This window comes from Phyllopteryx taeniolatus, chromosome 9, assembly GCF_024500385.1.
Source record: "Phyllopteryx taeniolatus isolate TA_2022b chromosome 9, UOR_Ptae_1.2, whole genome shotgun sequence".
In the NCBI taxonomy this organism is placed as follows: domain Eukaryota; kingdom Metazoa; phylum Chordata; class Actinopteri; order Syngnathiformes; family Syngnathidae; genus Phyllopteryx; species Phyllopteryx taeniolatus.
This window is the reverse complement of record NC_084510.1, coordinates 2249635-2269010: the sequence shown is the minus strand read 5'-3', so window position 1 is coordinate 2269010 and position 19376 is coordinate 2249635. Positions and strand designations below refer to the sequence as shown.

Here is a 19376-nt window from a genome sequence, read left to right as displayed (position 1 = left end):
TATATATATATATATATATATATATATATATATATATATATATATATATATATATATATATATATATATGCATATATATATTTTTTTTTTTTTTTTTTTTTTAAGGAAGGAATGGAAAGATTTTCTAGATATGAATGACTCTGCAACTCTAAAGTATATCGCCATCCTTACTTTGGGAAGCATGGAAAGCTGTAATTAAAAGCAAAACCATTTCATACTGTTCCTACAAGAATTAACAAGTACAAAAATTAGAAAGCGAATTGAAGATGAAAATCAAACAACTTACAGAAGAATAAGCAATAAATCCGATGGACCGACTTAGGAACCAACTTTATAATGCTAAACAAGAACTTGATAGCATATTCTCAAAAAGAACAGAGTTCCTACGACAACAGCTTGCGGCAATTGCTGGCCGGGCCCTAATAAATACCCCTTTTTTTAAATTCCTGCAGTCTTGCCTTCTCTTGCCACTTCAGTCCAGATGATTTCTGCCTCATTTCCGCCATTATGCACAGCAATTAAGTGTTTGTGTTAGTCTTTCTCTCTGGCTAAGTTGATGCACTTTTACTCATAAAGCTTTGGTTTGGTCTGCCTGCTGCAAAACTGAAAGGCTTGTTTTAATAATAATAATAATTTAGACTATATGTGGCAAAAGGAAGCATGCTAATACTATGTGACTAGCTATATATGATAATAATAAGAATATGTAATTGTAACAGGTACAACAAAATTTAAGCTGGCTGCAGTGCATCTTAAAACACTTGCCAAGTAAGCCTGCATGTGTCAATGGAACACCAATTGTCTCCTGAGAAGAGCAGGAAACACATCATCCTCACCAAGGCACCATGCAGTTACACCCAATGTTGGATCAAAGTCCAAAACAAATCATAATGGACAAACTATGTCTGTCTTCCATCTGGGATATCAGATTCAAAGTGTGATTTTAGCAGTGTAAGTGAAGAAAGATCCATCCATCCATCCATTTTCCAAACCGCTTATCCTCACTTGGGTCGCGGGCCTATCCCAGCTAACTCTGGGCGAGAGGCAGGGTACAACTGAACTGGTCGCCAGCCAATCGCAGAACACGTATACAGTAGACAAACAATCATTCCCACTCACATTCATACCTATGGGGAATTTAGAGTCTTCAATTAACTTACCATGCATGTTTTTGGGCTGTGGGAGGAAACTGGAGTACCCGGAGAAATCCCAGGCAGGCACGGGGAGATCATGCAAACACCACACAAGCGAGGCCGGATTTGAACCCGGGTCCTCAGAACTGTGAGAATGTGCTAATCAGTCGCCCACTGTCCCGCCACGGAATAAATATGTAAGGGGGGGAACATTTAGATGAGACAGCATCCACTGTACAATTCTTCTGAAAGTTGAAGCCAATAACATAGTATAAAATGAGGCTTGTGGCAAGGGCAGGGAAAGTGTGAGTGTGAAGAGGAAAATGTGTGTGTGTGACAATGTGTGCTAATTTTGGCTAATGGGCTAGCTATGGGGACTTGCCAATTTAATGGTAATTAGATTTTGCTTTTAGTTTGGCTCAGCCAGCGACTGTCAACATCAAGACACAGCAGTGGTCTTTGGAGTGACATCGCCTGAGAGGCCTTTTTCAACCGTCAGAGCTTTAAACAGGGCTCCAGGCACAAAGAGCAAGCCACGAAGAGACACAAGACACTAATAAAAACAGATTAAGCTGGGAGGGAAAAATATAAATCAAAGGAATGATGACAGCAGAGAAATATTTAATTGTAATTCTTGAAGCAAAACTTGATTTAGTTAACATATCTAATTAAATAGTTTATTTTGCTAATTTTATATATGCAAATTCAGTTTGAAGCTGCACTATATTTATATCTCTAATATATCTGATTATTTTAATATTGAATTTGAGAACTAATCTTATTTCTTTACTTTCATAGGAGCTCATCTCAGGACTTGAGGTTTGGGTGGACAGGGTGATGGGTTTGAGTCCCGCTGCAGACAGAAATATAAAAATGGCAACTAGTTGATGGAAAGATGCTAGTCTGCTCGCTGTCTACGGTCGAGGTGCGCTTGCACAAGGAGTGCATCCAAATGTATCCATCATGAACATAAGACAAACTCCAATTCTAATGAAGTTAGGATATTTAATGTTCAAACTGATGACCGTTATTGTTTTTTTTTTGTTTTTTTTGGGGGGGGGTTGTAATATTTTCTCACATCGAACTTGATGCCTGCAACATGTTCCAAAAAAGCTGGGAAAAGTGAAGGATGCTAAAAAAAAAAAAAAAACGTTTGTGACATTCCACAGGTGAACAGGTTAAATTGGAAAAAGGTGATTGTCATGATTGGGTATAAAAGCAGCATCCCTGAAAGCCTCAGTTGTTCATAAGCAATGATGGAGCGAAGTTCACCATTTTGTGAACAATTGCGTGAGCAAATAGTCCAACAGCACAAGAACAACATTCTTGTAAAATTGCAACGAATTTGTGGAATTCCTCATCTACGGTCCAGAATATCATCAAAAGATTCAGAGAATCTAGCAAGCGGCAAGTCCGAAAACCAACATTGAATGCCCGTGATCTTCGATCCCTCAGGCAGCACTGAATTAAAAACGGCAACCTTGTGTAAAGGATATTGCAGTGTGAGCTCAGGAACACTCAGAAAACCATTGTCAGTTAGCACAATTCATCGCTACATATAAAAATGCAAGTTAAATATCTATTATGCAAAGCGAAAGCCATATATTAACAACATCCAGAAACGCCATCAGCTTTTCTGGGCCCAAGCTCATCTGAGACGGACTGACGCAAAGTGGAAAAGTGTGCCGTGGTCTGACGAATCCACATTTCAAATTCGTTCATTCATTCATCTTCCGTATCGCTTATCCTCACGAGGGTCATGGGCGTGGTGGAGCCTATCCCAGCTAACTTTGGGCGAGAGGTGGGGTAGCCCCTGAACTGGTCGCCAGCCAATCGCAGGGCACATATAAATAGGGTTGGGCATCGAGAATCGAGAACCGACTGGAACCGGAACTAACAACCCGGTTCTCCCAGAATTGTTCAAATGTAAAAAGTTCGGTTACCAGTTTCGATGCCTAGTGTTCTGACTGCGAAGAAGAAGTGACGAAAACCAACAAAGAAGCATCAAAAACCAACGAAGAAGAACGCTCACAAAGACGTGCTTGTGCAGAACGGCGGTGGCGAACAAAAGTTTGTCTTAACTTTGTTAAAATTAATGACCAGTCGCCTCAGTGCAACACTTGGAATAACATTATATTGTGCAAAGGAGGCTTTCACGATGTGTAGCCACTGACGCGCATCGAGCCTCAGCCTTCACCACGCGGAGCTTCAGCGAAGTCAACTCTCAGTCAATTGGGTGAGTGAAACAATAAAATACGTCTATGCCACCATTGAGACAGCTCAGAAGGTAAACGGTTGGTTGCACTTTTGCACTGATGGGTTTTAGCATTTATTTTAGTCTTCAAACTAACGTAAGAGCCGATGACAAAAAAAAAAGCTTAACACTTAGCTAAAACTTCACCGTAGCAACTTTACATCATACTGAATTGGGACAAAATTCACACATACACTAACCTTGTGCCTCATCGGTTGGTAAGGAACAGAATCAATGTTTTATACCATTTGGTTCCATGCATTAAAACAAAAAATAACAAAATTAATAATAATAATATTTTTTAAAAAAACACCAGTGCCGTGTGAAGTTACTTTTCGTGCCAAAATGCTGAGTTCCGGTGCGTACCCTTCAAAATAAAAAGCTGCAAGCTTAAAACAGGAAGTCATGTTAAAACTTGCACATATAAACCATTTGACGTGATAAAACAGTCCCAAATAACAATTTTAACAATGCTATATTTAACTTTTAGCTGAAACATGAATTAATAAATATTAAGTCAATTGGGTTAGTTCCACACACATTGCCTTTTAAAGGAGAAGAATGGGAGCCCACAAGTGCTTTTACGAACACAAAACAGTGACTAATCCATGATAGGAAGCTCTCCCATAGCAGCTTGAGTGGAAACCTGCATACCCCTAGACTGACATTAGGGAACCCCATCTGTTGAACATCTGGAGCAGGAGGCAAAACCTTAAGCGGTCTGCTTGGGATATGTTATAATCAGCTAGACAGAAAAATAAGCATCCCTGTGAAGAAAAATCCAGTCATACAAAAGCAACTGCTCATCTACCTTCCATCTGATTAATATAGCCAATTAGATCAGAGCAACTTTGGAGTCCACAGGTGCATTGTCTTCCTGTTGGACCAATGAGTGTTTGACAGTCTCAGATGAAACTGTAGCTATAAACTCACAAGGACTTCATTACATTTATATTTAAATAGAATATTGCTACAGGGGCGGCACGAAGACGCTGGAATTTGCATACTGTGCATGCTGATGCAAACCAACTGCCTGTACTCCAGGTTGACACAAAGCATATTTTTATACTCATCATATATTTTGCATTTGACTTGAGATTTCAGCATTGGAGTTTTAACAAATATATAAACTATTTAAACAAAAACTAGAGTTGATGTTTTTGTATAATACAATTTTGTGCCAGCTTCATGTTCTAAATAACTACAGCAGTACCTTGACTTACAAGTTTAAATCATTCTGTGACCGAGGTCATAACTCAATGTAATTTATATAACTTAATTTCCCCCATTTACAGTAAATGAACTAAAATGCCATTAATTTATTCCAAAAAAACAACAACACCATGTTTTGTTGTGTTTTTAATTAATAAAAAGACCAATGTGTTGTATAAAAACATTATTAAACATAGGGCTGGGCAATATGGCAAAAATAAAAAAAAGATCACAATTTATATTTTAATATCATCTGATCTCCATTATTATCAATTTTTTAATTTTGTTTTTAAACTTTTTTTAAACTACCAGTTTTAAAACATGTTCTGAAAACTAAAGCTCGAGTAGTAGTAGTAGTAGTAGGAGTAACAACACTCCGTTTACCCACTGACAAGACATGAACGGTCTATATAATTTTAATGGTAGGTGTACTTTAACAGGGAGGGCCAGAATATCAAAAAGAAAATCTTCTTCTCAATTCATTGAGGGAAACAAGTACTTGACCCCCTATCAAAACATTACTTAGTACTTAAGGTGGAGAACCCCTTGTTGCCCAGTACAGAGGTCAGACGTTTCTTGTAGTTGATCACCAGGTTTGCACACATCTCAGGAGGAATTTTGGACCACACCTCTTTGCAGATCCTCTCCAAATCCTTAAGGTTCCAGGTTCCTCCACAGATTTTCAATGGAATTTAAGTCTGGAGACTGGCTTAGCCACTCCATGACCTTCATGTGCTTCTTCTTTCACCACTCTTTCATTGCCTTGGCTGTGTGCTTTGGGTCATCGTCGTGCTGGAAGCCCCATCCACGACTCATTTGAAGTTTCCTGCCTGAGAGAAAGAGATTTCACGGTACAAGGCTCTATTCATATTTCCCTCGATGTGGTGAAGTTGACCTGCCCCTTTGCAAAGAAACACCCCATAAGCATAATGCTTCCACCTCCATGTGAGGACAGTATTCTTGGGGTCATAGTGTTAATTCCTTGAACACGGCGAGTCAAATTGATTCCAAACAGCTCGATTTTGGTCTCATCTGACCACATCACCTTCTCCCAATCATTCTTTGAATCATTCAGGTGTTCACTGGCAAACTTCGGACAGGCCTGTCCAGTTGCTTTTTCCACTGAATATTTATTGTTAAGTAATTATTTGAAAGCAATACTTTTTACTTTTACTTGAGTCATATTATTCTAAAGCAACAGTCACCTAACTGAAATATCCTTTTTGGCTACTCCTCCCACCTCTGCGCCACACCCACTACTCTTCTTCTTGTTCTACTCTTGCCCTTTTTTAAGCGCGGCGCTTCTCAAAAGTGAGAAGTACAATGCAGGCAAATAGAAGCTTGACACGAGCCGTCTTAAATGTTATTTTTAGAGTGAAGCCGCAGGGCCGGAAAGAATGGCAGTTTCAAGAAAGCATAGTAAAGCACTCAAGTCCAATGTTCCATATTATATCATTTTGAATTTTAATTACCAGCTGTTGAAGGCACTGTATTTAGTGTAGACCATTTCAACATTCACTCGAATTGACTGTTATTACATCTGGCAATCTCCAATAAATGTGCATTTGTTGCCATATATACACGACAAACAGAAGAAAAAAAAAATATATATATATATGGCTGCTCTTAACATTATTGTTTTTAGTCATCTTAAAATAACAAAACACATCTTTTTTTTATCAGACTCCTTGAGGTGTCTCTTCAGTTTTCTCGCCGCATGGCTTCTCTTCCAAATAATTCTACACACACACACACACACTTTTCACTCCACTGCATTACATATTAAGTGGGTCCAAATGTCAACCTATTTTTTCTGACAAAGCACCGCGTTTGCCACAGTGTAGTTTTGACATCATCTTTTTCTATTGGCTGAGCTTCAAGTAGTGCTTGTGTTATGATGAATACAGCAGCACAGTTTAGCTGTTAGCCGTAGAAGGTCAAAGGGAGATAATTCAGGTGTGCAAAGGAAGAACATGGAAGCATAACCAATCAATGAAAATCAGTTCCCCTTCGGGCTTTGTTGGGGAAATGTTTTTTTTTATCCTTTTGATGATCCGTGCTGATTTCTCTTCTCGTTTTTTTTTCTTTGCACATATCTTATTACTGTCAAACAAATTGGTTGTTCCAATTTCAATTAACTTTTGTTTATATATTGTCTTTATCTCCCATGAGGCTAGCTAAAAAAAATGGAAAAACACAGACAAAATATGAAGTCAAACAAGACAGTTTGAAGACATCAACAACAAGAAAAGGGGCATCGCAAGACAGAGAAATAAAATTGAGAAAAAGATATGTCACTTGAGATTAAGAAAGAGGCGACACATTACTGTTGAAACCCACTCCCCTTGGATCCAAGACAAATTGGGCTATGCACTTGGTGCCCCAAAGTCCCCTTTTCTCTCCAAGGAGGATGCCAGCATCTTACAAGCATTAAAGTGGAAAAAGCAACACCACTGCACAAGGATTTAATGAGAGCTGCACAGTTCTCTTCTGCATGTGTGACACAATACTTCTTGACATGCAATGATTTCCCCCCCCCCCTGATTCTCTCTCTTCTTTATTCACTGTCTTCAATCTCACTAAAGTAAGGGAGAGGATATCAACAACTGAAAGCTCAGAATCACTCTGTGCTGCTGTGTTACACAGCACAAATAACAATCTTTATTTAAAAATCCAAAGGAAATGATAGACTTTATTCATCTTACAATAGAAACATTTAGAACATCTAATTGACAGGTAGAGCTTTGGTTGTGGGTCCCTAAAGTGGTCTATAGTGGGATATACATGGTCCGCTGAACCCTGGCCTCCATAAGATTAAAATATAACAGTTATTGGAGGCTTGCATGCAGTTGTGCACTAAGCTCTACGGTTTAAGAAACCATTAAAGAGACAGAAAACCCTGATTAACTATCCATCCATCCATCCATTTTCTGAGCCGCTTCTCCTCACTAGGGTCGCGGGCGTGCTGGAGCCTATCCCAGCTGTCATCGGGCAGGAGGCGGGGTACACCCTGAACTGGTTGCCAGCCAATCGCAGGGCACATAGAAACAAACAACCATTCGGACTCACAGTCATGCCTACGGGCAATTTAGAGTCTCCAATTAATGCATGTTTTTGGGATGTGGGAGGAAACCGGAGTGCCCGGAGAAAACCCACGCAGGCACGGGGAGAACATGCAAACTCCCTGATTAACTAGTTTGCTTTAAATATAGCTCAGAAAGAGACTTTTTGTCATCCAAAATACAGCAAACATCCAACAAAATGAGTGTTGGTTGTAATGATTCTTCTTGCCAAGTAGTTTGAGATTGATTTCTCTCCATTTTGAATCAGGAACCATGAATCATTTCCAAGATGAGGCTTAATGAAATGAGCTGCACAATGTGTGCATAGCACCCTTAAATCTGTCATATCAAAGCCAGTAGACATCACCATGAAATGATGGCAGGATATTTTAAGATTGTCCAAGTGTCCTAAACATACCCCTTCATGACTTCATGCATAATCCGGAATCTTTGAGTTTTCATGAAATATTCATTGTAATAGACAGCATGGTGGCCGACTGGTTAGCACATCTGTCTCACAGTTCTGAGGACCTGCTTTCAAATCCGGCCTCCCCTGTGTGGAGTTTGCATGTTCTCCCTGTGCATGCGTGGGTTTTCTCCGGGTACTGCGGTTTCCTCCCACATCCCAAAAACATACATGGCAGGTTAACCGAAAGCTCTAAATTGCTCGTAGGTGTGAATGTGAGCGCGAATGCCGGTTAGGCTGGGATAGGCTCCAGAACCCCCGTGAGCCTAGTGAGGATAAGCGGAGTGGAAAATGGATGGATGGATTAAAATTGGATTTAATTTCAAATAATTTGACTGCAAACTAAAGCACATCAATGCACATTTGACAACTGATTCATGCATTTTGTTAAAAAGGAAACGAGATGAAACTTTATGGCCAGTCCTAGAGAGACACCAACAGGGCCTACAAAAAGTCTAATACTGCTCTATAAATAGAAAGAAGAACATTCTTAAAAGTTAAAAATGATGGAAATTTGAAAATATATTAAAGTCGTCATGCAAAGGACCTGAGAAAAAAAGTGTTAAGTAAAATATGACTATTCTTACTAAAATACCAGATCTCATAGCGAGGTGGTAACATTGCTTTCACCTTTCAGAGGGTGAACGCAGCTGCCTCCATCCCTGTCAGCTGGAATGACTGATGGGAGGCGAGTGAAGTGCATTCCCCCATTCAGGATGAAAAAGTGTTCTGGGAAATGGCAGGATCACCCATCTACACTTTTCACTGGTGTATTGGAGAGCTGTCACAGCTCCAGAGTGAATGGCCACCTATCAAGTCTGACAAATGAACAGAAAGTGTCTGAAAGTACTGACAAGGCACCCCTGGACAAAAAAAAAAAAAAAAAAAAACCCCACCTGTTAGAATTCAGCTGCCTCACTGTCAGGATTGCGCCATCAAATTGAATCTTAGCAATGCTAAAACAACCTGACGGTGTCACAAGTTTCAATTTAGAGGGCAGGCATAGATCAAATGTTCTTTTTCACACCAAGTCTATTTGTTTCTCTATTCTGGCTCCTTCTCCACTCACCTCCTGGTGTTTGTTTAGCGTCACTGCCATTTAGGTTTATCAGCCTGCACACGACCCGACAGCTTGTCAGTCCAACCTCCTTTTAACACTATGGAGCCCCAAACAATGACACAGAAGCATCACACATAGCAAAATTGAGGAAAAAAAGGGCTAAGTGGTGTATACCTCTCCACTCTTAGCAACATCTTGTGCTGTATTTGCATAGTTTCTCTTTTTGCATGTTTTTTCGTGTCTCTGTGTGTCTGGCTATACGCAAACCCAAGTCGCCAGAGTCTCTTGCAGCATTCATTCTACTGATAAGACAAACACAAAAAACTAAGTTATAAGGTATTTATTTAACTCTTTACTATCGAATGACAGTGGGAAGAATAGAACTGTGAAACTGGAAATATGGCAATTCAAGAACATAAATTGTTTTGGAAAGCATTCATAGATATTGTAGGCCAGTTCAGGGTGGGAGGATAAGCGGTACGGAAAATCAATGGATGCATGGATGTTTGTGTTTATGTTTATTACCATGTCCCAGGGACGTGTTAGACCGGTGATGGTAATTTTGTAGACCGGCAGATCCAAGAGTGTTTTCATCCTAGCCGCTTCACACTCGGAACCGCTCCAGTGAGAGTTGGCACATTAAATGTGATGCAATGATAGTCTTGACAGAGATATCTCTGTAGAAGAGGACGATGCGTAAACGCAGCGATACGTGCGTGAGTGGAGCACTGTCACTGTGTAACAATGTCAGCGGGTACCCTTATTAAATACAGAATGAGCTGGTGATAAACACTGGGGACTTTAATATGTTTGCAGACCCAGGATATGTCTTCCTGTGCCCCAATCCAATTCACCAAAATTTAGTTAGGCCAGCAGACTCACCTGCGCGGGCAGTTAGACATGGTCCGAGCAGGCCTGAATTTAGACCGACTTTCTGACACTAAAATGTCACTCCGCCGGGCGCACCTCCAAGGACTCTCGCTGAGCCGGAACACCCAACTTAGCACAGACCGGTCTGCCAAATTGGCAAACACACGCAGCAGGCCTTGCGCTTGCAGTAAAATTAGAAAATGCCGGCATTTGCGCCCCAAGGCAGATGCGCTGTCTACAAAAATAGAGCCCCAAGTGTATTTTCCAGAAGCCTATTGAGTCTAGGTTCAACAGGGGCTGTTATGGAAGAAAGAAAGGGAACTGTTGGCGAATATTTGTTTGTTTGACACTGCATAGTGGAACTGTGATTTTGTGAGCTGCAAGGAAAAACAAGTGATGGGACTGTGGTATGTTCAGTTGAACAGAGACGTTAATCATCCATCCATCCATTTTCTGAGCCGCTTCTCCTCACTAGGGTCGCAGGCGTGCTGGAGCCTATCCCAGCTATCTTCGGGCAGGAGGCGGGGTACACCCTGAACTGGTTGCCAGCCAATCACAGGGCACATGTAAACAAACAACCATTCGCACTCACAGTCACACCTACGGGCAATTTAGAGTCTCCAAATAATGCATGTTTTTGGGATGTGGGAGGAAACCGGAGTGCCCGGAGAAACCCCCCGCAGGCACGGGGAGAACATGCAAACTCCACACAGGTGGGGCTGGGGATCGAACCCCGTCCTCAGAACTGTGAGGCTGACGCTCTAACCAGTCGGACACCGTGCCGCCCAGATGTTAATCAATAACATAAAATAAGACAGCACTTTAGGCTTCTCTTCATCATATCCTTGATATTACGAATACCTCTGCGCCGTTCACATTAGTATTATCATTTTCACCTTTTCTTATAAAATACGGCATCATTTCCTGCTTGAATCAATTGTACAAAAGAAAGTTTCTTTTCCAATGATTTGGTTGTCAATTCCCTCCTTCTCGATCCCAAGAAAGCACATCATAATGAAAGGCAGAGGCTACCAAAACGGCATCCTACGAGGATTACTGCCTGATGACACTCCTGTAACTGTCACATCTTCTGTACACACAAACAAGCCATGGTATCTTTTAATCAATCTATTAAGGAAAGCTGGGGTTGCAATGACAGGGCCCAAGCTCACCGATAAAGTGAACCTTGCGCAGACGTGCAAGAATTTTCCTGGCCACAGCTGAGTCCAGATAATAGCCCAGTGAGCACTGAGATGATGAAGATGATAATGTTGGCAACCGAGGGCCATGAAGCATATCCAATCTCTTCCCTAAATGTCAGCCCCCACCCACTACTTCGCTTCCCGTATCACTGTAACAAAAAGGCTCAGAGAGAAGGTTGGTGACACAGACGCCTGCTTAGAATGGTTAACCAACACACTTGTCTCATTTGTCGCTGGATTTTAAAGAGGCAGATGCGCTGCACATGAATTCACATACACGCTCGCTGCACTGAGATGGAGAATGAATGTTAAAAAACAGAGGAAAAAGAGACAGAGACAGATGGAAAGAGGGCTACACATGTTGGGCCAGCAGAGGCACTTGGGAGATTACAATGACTGTTCTGTTTTTTCTCCCGAGCCAGGAGCGACAAGGCCCATTCATTTTTCATGTCAGAAAGTGACAGATTGAATCCCAAACATCTCTTTCGTCCCATGTCCCTTCTGTCTTCTTCCTTTTCTTTGTCCATCTCTTGACTGTTTTGTTAACCCGTGGTTGAAGAGCAGTGCAATGACAGGGGTGTGATGCCTCTCAATGCTGACACCGCATGCTGCCGACAGAAGAGGAAAAGTGATGCCCTGTGTCAGCTAGCAGACGCCTGTGGTAGTGTTCAGCACTTTTCATCCCAAAAACAACAGATGTTTGCGTGCCTATAAACCGGCCATTGTGCGGATGACCAGAGGCATGTTGGCAGCAGTCAGGTTGCTGATGCACACCGAGCCACACATCGGCCTGTAGTTCTAGTAGCAGTTGGCTGAATCATTACTGAATCATGTTGCTTTGCAGAGGAGTATGACATTATTAAGGTGGACTCCAGCATAAACAATGTACTCTGCTCCTAGAAAGCTCTGAGAATAAAGCGCTTAACCACAGTCTCCAAACACCGCAGGCTAGAGCCAGGGCCACGATTGTGGGCGTCATAACCACCCACAAGAAGCATTGTCAGGCATGAGCTGTCTGCTTCATTATTCAGTTGGTACAAACAGATCTACAAGTAAATAATACGATACCTCAGATAATCGTAGTTTCCACATTACGCTGATAATCCATAAACATACTGTATCTCTGTAAAGATCTGAACACGGAGACATTATTTGGGCTTTAAATTACACAAATGTTTGCAATGTTAGCATCGTCAAGCAATACAGTGTAGAAATGTAGAAATATTGATATTATCCATCAATCCATCCATCCATTTTCTGAGCCGCTTATCCTCACAAGGGTCGCGGGAGTGTTGGAGCCTATCCCAGCTATGATCGGGCAGGAGGCGGGGTACACCCTGAACTAGTTGCCAGCCAATCGCGGGGCACATACAAACAAACAACCATTCGCACTCACAGTCACACCTACGGGCAATTTAGAGTCGTCAATTAACTTATCACGCATGTTTTTGGGATGTGGGAGGAAACCGGAGTGCCCGGAGAAAACCCACGCAGCCACGGGAAAAACATGCAAACTCCACACAGGCGGGGCCGGGGATTTGAACCCCGGTCCTCAGAACAGTGAGGCAGACGCTCTAACCAGTCGGTCACCGTGCCTCCAACATTCACACCAAAGAAAGAAAATTTTATTCTGGACATACTATAGATTAAATGATCTGGGTAATTTAAAGGACTCTTCAAATTGCATCAGCCATATTACAAAAAAAGAAATTTTGAAATTAAGGTGAGTAATTTAATGAATTGTCAACTCGGTGACAGGCCCAGTTTTAGTGGATACCTTTTCTGTTATCATGAGATTGAGTTATAATATAAGATCAATTCTGTGCCTTTTTCAAAAAATGTCACCCCATGCCATTTTTATTTTAACAGTTCTAAAAATGAGCGGCACGGTGGACGACTGGTTAGGTCATTCAATCCCCCGGCTCCGCCTGTGTGGAGTTTGCATGTTCTCCCCATGCCTGCGCTGGTTTTCTCCGGGTACTCCGGTTTCCTCCCACATCCCAAAAACATGCATGCTAGGTTAATTGAAGACGCTAAATTGCCCGTAGGTGTGAATGTGAGTGCAAATGGTTGTATGTTTATGTGTGCCCTGTGATTGGCTGGCAACCAGTTCAGGGTGTACCCCGCCTCCTGCCCGATGATAGCTGGGATAGGCTCCAGCACGCCCGTGACCCTTGTGAGGATAAGCGGGAAAGAAAATGGATGGATGGACAGTTCTAAAAATGTCTGCTGCAGTAAATCAGCTCTGCTGGCAATTGTTATGTAATGCAGAAGGTCCAAGTAACAATCAAAAATATTTTACAAAATTATTTCAAAAAGACATTTCTTTCTTTACTTGAACAGAACACATGATAACAGCAGCGGGTTGTTATTAATGATCAGCAAGTTGACAAATTTGAACGGAAGACGGGGAACCTTCTGGACATTTTGGCCTTCAACTTAAATCACCTCTGGTAACCTCTGCCTAAAAACATGGCACACTTGGAGTAAAAAAAGGATATACTGTATTCATAAATTGAATTCATAAACTAAAATAACTCAAATGGATTGCATCACTTCCAAACGGATATACTCTCAAAGCAGATTCAATAAACGCAATGTCAACAGGGTGACTTTCAAACATCCGTCCATTCGATTTATACGCTACTTATCCTGTGTAGGTTCACAAAGGTACCCAGAGAAAAGCCAAACAAGCACAGGAACAAAAAAAAAAAACATTCAAATGCCACTAAGAAAGGTCTGGGTCACAACGCACCTCTGTCAACCATACATAAATGTCCATGCTGTCCTATTCACTCAGTACTAATCTCAGTACTAATATGGGCATGACAACAAAGGAAATGGTCGTATTTGTTATTTTATGTGTCAATTATTGAATAAAGTATATATTTGCTTATGCATCATGGGTGGGGTGGGGTTGGGGGGCTCCATCGCCCTTCTTGCCTGGGGCCTCTTGGGGTCATAAAAGGCCACCCGTTTATTTGAAAAATTAAAGTTATCTTTCACAAATGCTCACAACAAATAGTTATTAACTGTCGCTAAAATGAAGTGGAATCTTTACCGCATACTGCGCACAAAAAGTACATTTTATCAAATTTAAAATTCAAAATGGCTCTTAATGCTCTGACCCTTGAATTAGTGCGTGCCCAATTATTGACTTTTACTACCATATGATCAACAACATTAAGTGAAGCACTCACATCTTTCAGCAAAGCAAACTACATCAGCATTACCTCTTGTTCCCCCCCCCCCCCCCCCGTTTGCTGGTGACTTCGAGTCATGAGCCGTTTGTATCTGTGAGCGACGGCCACTTGATTAGGGATAACGTCGAAGTGGTTTGGCATATCCTAACAGATCGTATTGTATATTTAAAAGACAGTTGTGTACTTGGTTAGTGAAAGAGACAAACAAACATATGAGTGACATACTAAAACAAATTTTTTTTTTAATTAAAAATCACTCTGATAAGCCAGCACCCACACGAAATCCATTTCTTATTTCATGAAACAAGCGAGTAGCCAGAGTGCAAAATTGTCCCGTGCAGAGCGCACCGAACGATACTTGGTTTTACCAGCCCTCATACACGCTATGAAAAGGGATGATCTTTCTTTCTCTCTGCAAAGAGCTTGCCGGTGATGTTGTTGCACACTGTGTTCCTATCATGAGCCAGAACATTCAACATACACCAGCTACGGTGGGTCACCCATAGCCTGTATCATGACAGCAAGGGGTCGAGCTCAGGGGAAAGAGAATGAATGGAATATAGAGCCGCAGAGAAAGATATAATGTAAGAAACAGACAGAAGGAGAGAACAAGAGCAGAGCGATGTATAACGTGCGATTGTAATTGTGTCTTTTTTCTAGCTTCACTGTACATTCATAAAGTCACTACATGAGGAAACAAACATCCATTTTTTTCACTTTGGTCTGTTCATTTTTATGCAAATCACCTATTTACCTATTTTTTACCTATTTGTAATACCTTATAAGTGACAAATAAGTGATTTGTCAGCACTGTTTAAATGTGTTTGATAATTTAAAACACATTTATATGAGGCAGCAGAGCCTCATGATTTCTCCCAGTCATCCATCCATCCATCCATTTTCTGAGCCGCTTCTCCTCACGCGGGTGGCGGGAGCGCTGGAGCCTATCCCAGCTGTCATCGGGTACACCCCGAACTGGTTGCCAGCCAATCGGAGGGCACATAGAAACAAGCAACCAGTCTCACGCACATTCACACCTACGGGCAATTTAGAGTCTCCAATTCAAGCATGTTTTGGGGGATGTGGGAGGAAATTGGAGTGCCAGGAGAAAACGCATGCAGGCACGGGGAGAACATGCAAACTCCACACAGGCGGGGCCGGGGATTGAAACCGGGTCCTTGCAATTTACCAATTAATGAGCGCACTATTATTTTTTTCACTGTTTTGACTGGCTCATCCGAAGACGCTTGGTATTGAAAACACGTTTAAACATATAAAAATTGCTGATATTTGAACACGCTCGTCTTGGAACTCTTTTTCCAGAGTTGGGCCGTGCGGTGACAAATGAAGCAACACAACACCACACACACCCCACCAAAACAAAAAGAAAAAACACACACACACACAATGAGAGGAACTCTTTGAAACTGTAAACCAGTACGAGATCATACGAATGAATGAATAGTGACGATATTAATTTATTAACCAGAAACTCTCGGACGTTGAATGTTGTTTACATACTGTTTGTGTGTGTATGTGTGTGTGTGTCTGTCTGTCTGTGTTAGACATCTCTGTAAACTCAAAAAACATACACAATATGTGTCATATTTATGGACTGCTACAGGGCGCCATGAATTTTAACATGACAGCAAGTTCTTTTTAAAGCAGGGATTTGGAGCTCCCAAGGATCCAGAGTGTCCATGAGTCAATAATTCACTCTTTGGTTATGTACAGACAGTCTTTCCTCAGCCGAAGAGTTTTGAGAAAACATAAATCAAGACTTGGCAGGTATCAGAAAGTCTTGTATCATATGTAATGGGTTACATTTCCAATTTTTTCATTTTGGAAGCGCCGGCTAATTTCCGCTTGATGTCGGACACTATTAATATAACATTCGGGACTTCAAAATCACACTACATCTTTACACTGAAGCATTAACTACCATCCATCCATCCATTTTCTGAGCCGCTTCTCCTCACTAGGGTCGTGGGCGTGCTGGAGCCTAAAAAATAATTTCATTTTATCATGACATTTCTGTAATTCACTCCATTGTGCTGTATATTCCGTTAGATGATGTGGTTTGAAGCATGTCGGAAGTCAAACATGTCAGCATCTTTATGCCAATATTTATAAACGGTTATGAGAGGCTTAGCCATCATTTATAGATCTTCCGCAAATAAAATGTACAGGTGCGTAAGGTCAAGGTCATCGCTGATGTAAAAATATTTGATTATTTTTTATTTTTTTTAAAGAATTTTGTGTACCTGCAGCTAAGAATTGACATGGTGAACAGAGATACAAACAGGCGTCTCAACAAGAATATTTTACCAAACGTAATTGGCCAGGGTTGAAAAGAAAGAGAACACTCATTTCGGTTGTATCATAGTTGGAGAAAATTCAGTGGCCGACCAAAATGTTTCACAAATATGCATACACGGCTTAGTCTCAAAGTAAATCAATAAATACATAAATAAATCACTTTCTACGCCCTGACAGAGCATTTAAACATCAACTGTTCTGTTGGTTTAGTGCGTGACTTCACAGCCATGAGGAGAGAGGGCGGCTTTTTTGCATAGGAAAAAAAAAACAACAACAAAAAACAGGACATTCGAGGATGATGAATCATGAGCGAGTTGGGAACGAAGGCAAGGGTTGAGGATACGCTGGATTTGTGCCCCGAATTGACAAGAAGGCTTTACAAACAGGTCACCCAGCTGCGTGCAAGCGATGCACCCGGTCTCCTTTTGGGGCATCTGACAGTCCTGGTGCTCATAAAGCGCCAAGAATATATATATATATATATATATATATATATATATATATATATATATATATATATATATATATATATATATATATGTATTTATTTTTTTCTCCACACAACAAACTGTGTTGGCATGCAAGAGGGTGAAAACTTACCGCGATGACACTCTGATGAGGGTACGACTGCCGAGAAAATCCAGCAGCAGCAGTAACACGTTTGCAGTAACCTCCACATATTGTAAAATAGTACACGTCCACATACAAACAATAAGCCTGCACGTGTTGAGTTGTTTCCCCCCCCCACCCCCACCCCCTCCTTCTGGCGCTCAAATCGGCGACACGGCTGCTGCGTAAAAAAGCAGCGCCTGGAGACGCGGTGTGCGCTCAGGAGTCCGAACCGAGCGGATATGACGGGTGGGGAAATGTTGCTAGAGGTCCAGGTGAGAGTCTTCGCGTCCCAGCATTGCCCTTATGTTCTTAAACATGAGCACATCAGTCGGCGAACAGCGTGGTGTTAGTGCATTTCAGACATGCACCGGAGGAGACCACCGCAGCGGCGCTCCACTGAGCGCTTGTCGGACACTAAAGAGTCGGCAGTCGGGCAGAGCTCGGCGTGCAGTCACAGGGAAGAAAGTAGCTGCTTTTTTGGGGGGATGAGGCGCTGCGAGGTGGCCATGTCTCCATCAGTCCACGGAGTCGCGTCTGAACCCAAGTATGACAGCGACTTTAAAACAGTCTTGAGGCAAGGGAGGGGGGGTGGGGGGGGGGGGGGGGGGGAGAGAGAGGGAGAGGGGGAGACAGGAACGAAGCGGTGCTATTCCGCTGGATCCTAGTGCCGGCAAGGGAAAAAAATTTCACACACGCACATGCACGTGCACAGCGGCTAAAATAAGTATTGAACACGTGTCACCATTTTTCTCACTAAATGTATTTCTAAAGGTGCTATTGACATGAAAATTGCACCAGATGTTGGGAACAACCCAAGTAATCCATCCATCCATTTTCTGAGCTGCTTCTCCTCATCAGGGTCGCGGGCGTGCTGGAGCCTATCCCAACTAGACGAGGTACACCCTGAACTGGTTGCCAGCCAATCGCGGGGCACATAGAAACAAACAAACACTCACATTCACACCTACGGGCAATTTAGAGTAGTCAATTAACCTACCATGCATGTTTTTGGGATGTGGGGGGAAACCGGAGTGCCCGGAGAAAACCCACGCAAGCACGGGGAGAACATGCAAACTCCACACAGGTGGGACCGGGGATTGAACCCCGGTCCTCAGAACTGTGAGGCAGAAGCTCTAACCAGCCGTGCCCCCAAGTAATCCATAGATACAAAAAAAAGGGGGAATAATGTGGAATGACAAAGGGAAAAAGTATTGAGCATGCCGATTGGTATTTATTTAATACTTTGTACAAAAAGGCTTTGTTTGCAATGACAGCTTCAAGGTGCCTCCATCTATTGATTTTAAAGTTCAGTTCATCCATCCACTTTCTTCCGCTTAGCCGAGGTCAGGTCACGGGGGCAGTAGCTTTAGCAGGGAAGCCCGCACTTCCCTATCCCCAGCCACTTCGTCCAGCTCTTCTGGGGAGATCCCGAGGCTTTCCCAGGCCAGCCGGGAGACATTGTCTCTCCAGCGTGTCCTGTGTCGTCCCCGGGTTCTCCTCCCGGAACACCTCACCGGGGAGGCGTCCGGGAGGCATCCGAATCAGATGCCCGAGCCACCTCATCTGACTCCTCTCAATGCGGAGGAGCAGCGGCTCTACTCTGAGCCCCTCCCGGATGACCGATCTTCTAACCCTATCTCTAAAGACACCCGCCGGAGGAAACTCATTTTGGCCGCTTGTATCCGGGATCTTGTTCTTTCGGTCCCGACCCACAGCTCGTGACCATAGGTGAGGTAGGAACGTAGATCGACTGGTAAATTGAGAGCTTTGCCTTTTGGCTTAGCTCCTTCTTTACCACAACAGACCGATACAAAGTCTGCGTCACTGCAGACGCTGCACCAAGCCTGTCAATCTCCCGTTCCATTCTTTCCTCACTCGTAAACAAGACCCCGAGATACTTGAACTCCTCCACTTGGTGCAGGATCTCATCCCCGACCTGGAGAGAGCTCTCCACCCTTTTCCGACTGAAGATCATGGTCTCAG

At 42.4% G+C, this 19376-nt stretch overlaps 1 protein-coding gene across 4 annotated transcripts in view; it reads right to left on the bottom strand.

Moving 5' to 3' along the window:
• Positions 1 to 17932, bottom strand: part of LOC133483561 (receptor-type tyrosine-protein phosphatase gamma-like) — a 499015-nt gene extending 481083 nt beyond the window's left edge. For all 4 annotated transcript variants that reach the window (XM_061784954.1, XM_061784955.1, XM_061784956.1 and 1 more), the window contains exon 1: positions 17382 to 17932. In XM_061784954.1, coding sequence (XP_061640938.1) covers positions 17382 to 17460 — 79 coding nt within the window. In that variant the 5' untranslated portion in view covers positions 17461 to 17932. The remainder of the gene's footprint in view (positions 1 to 17381) is intronic.
• Positions 17933 to 19376: the final 1444 nt, after the last annotated feature.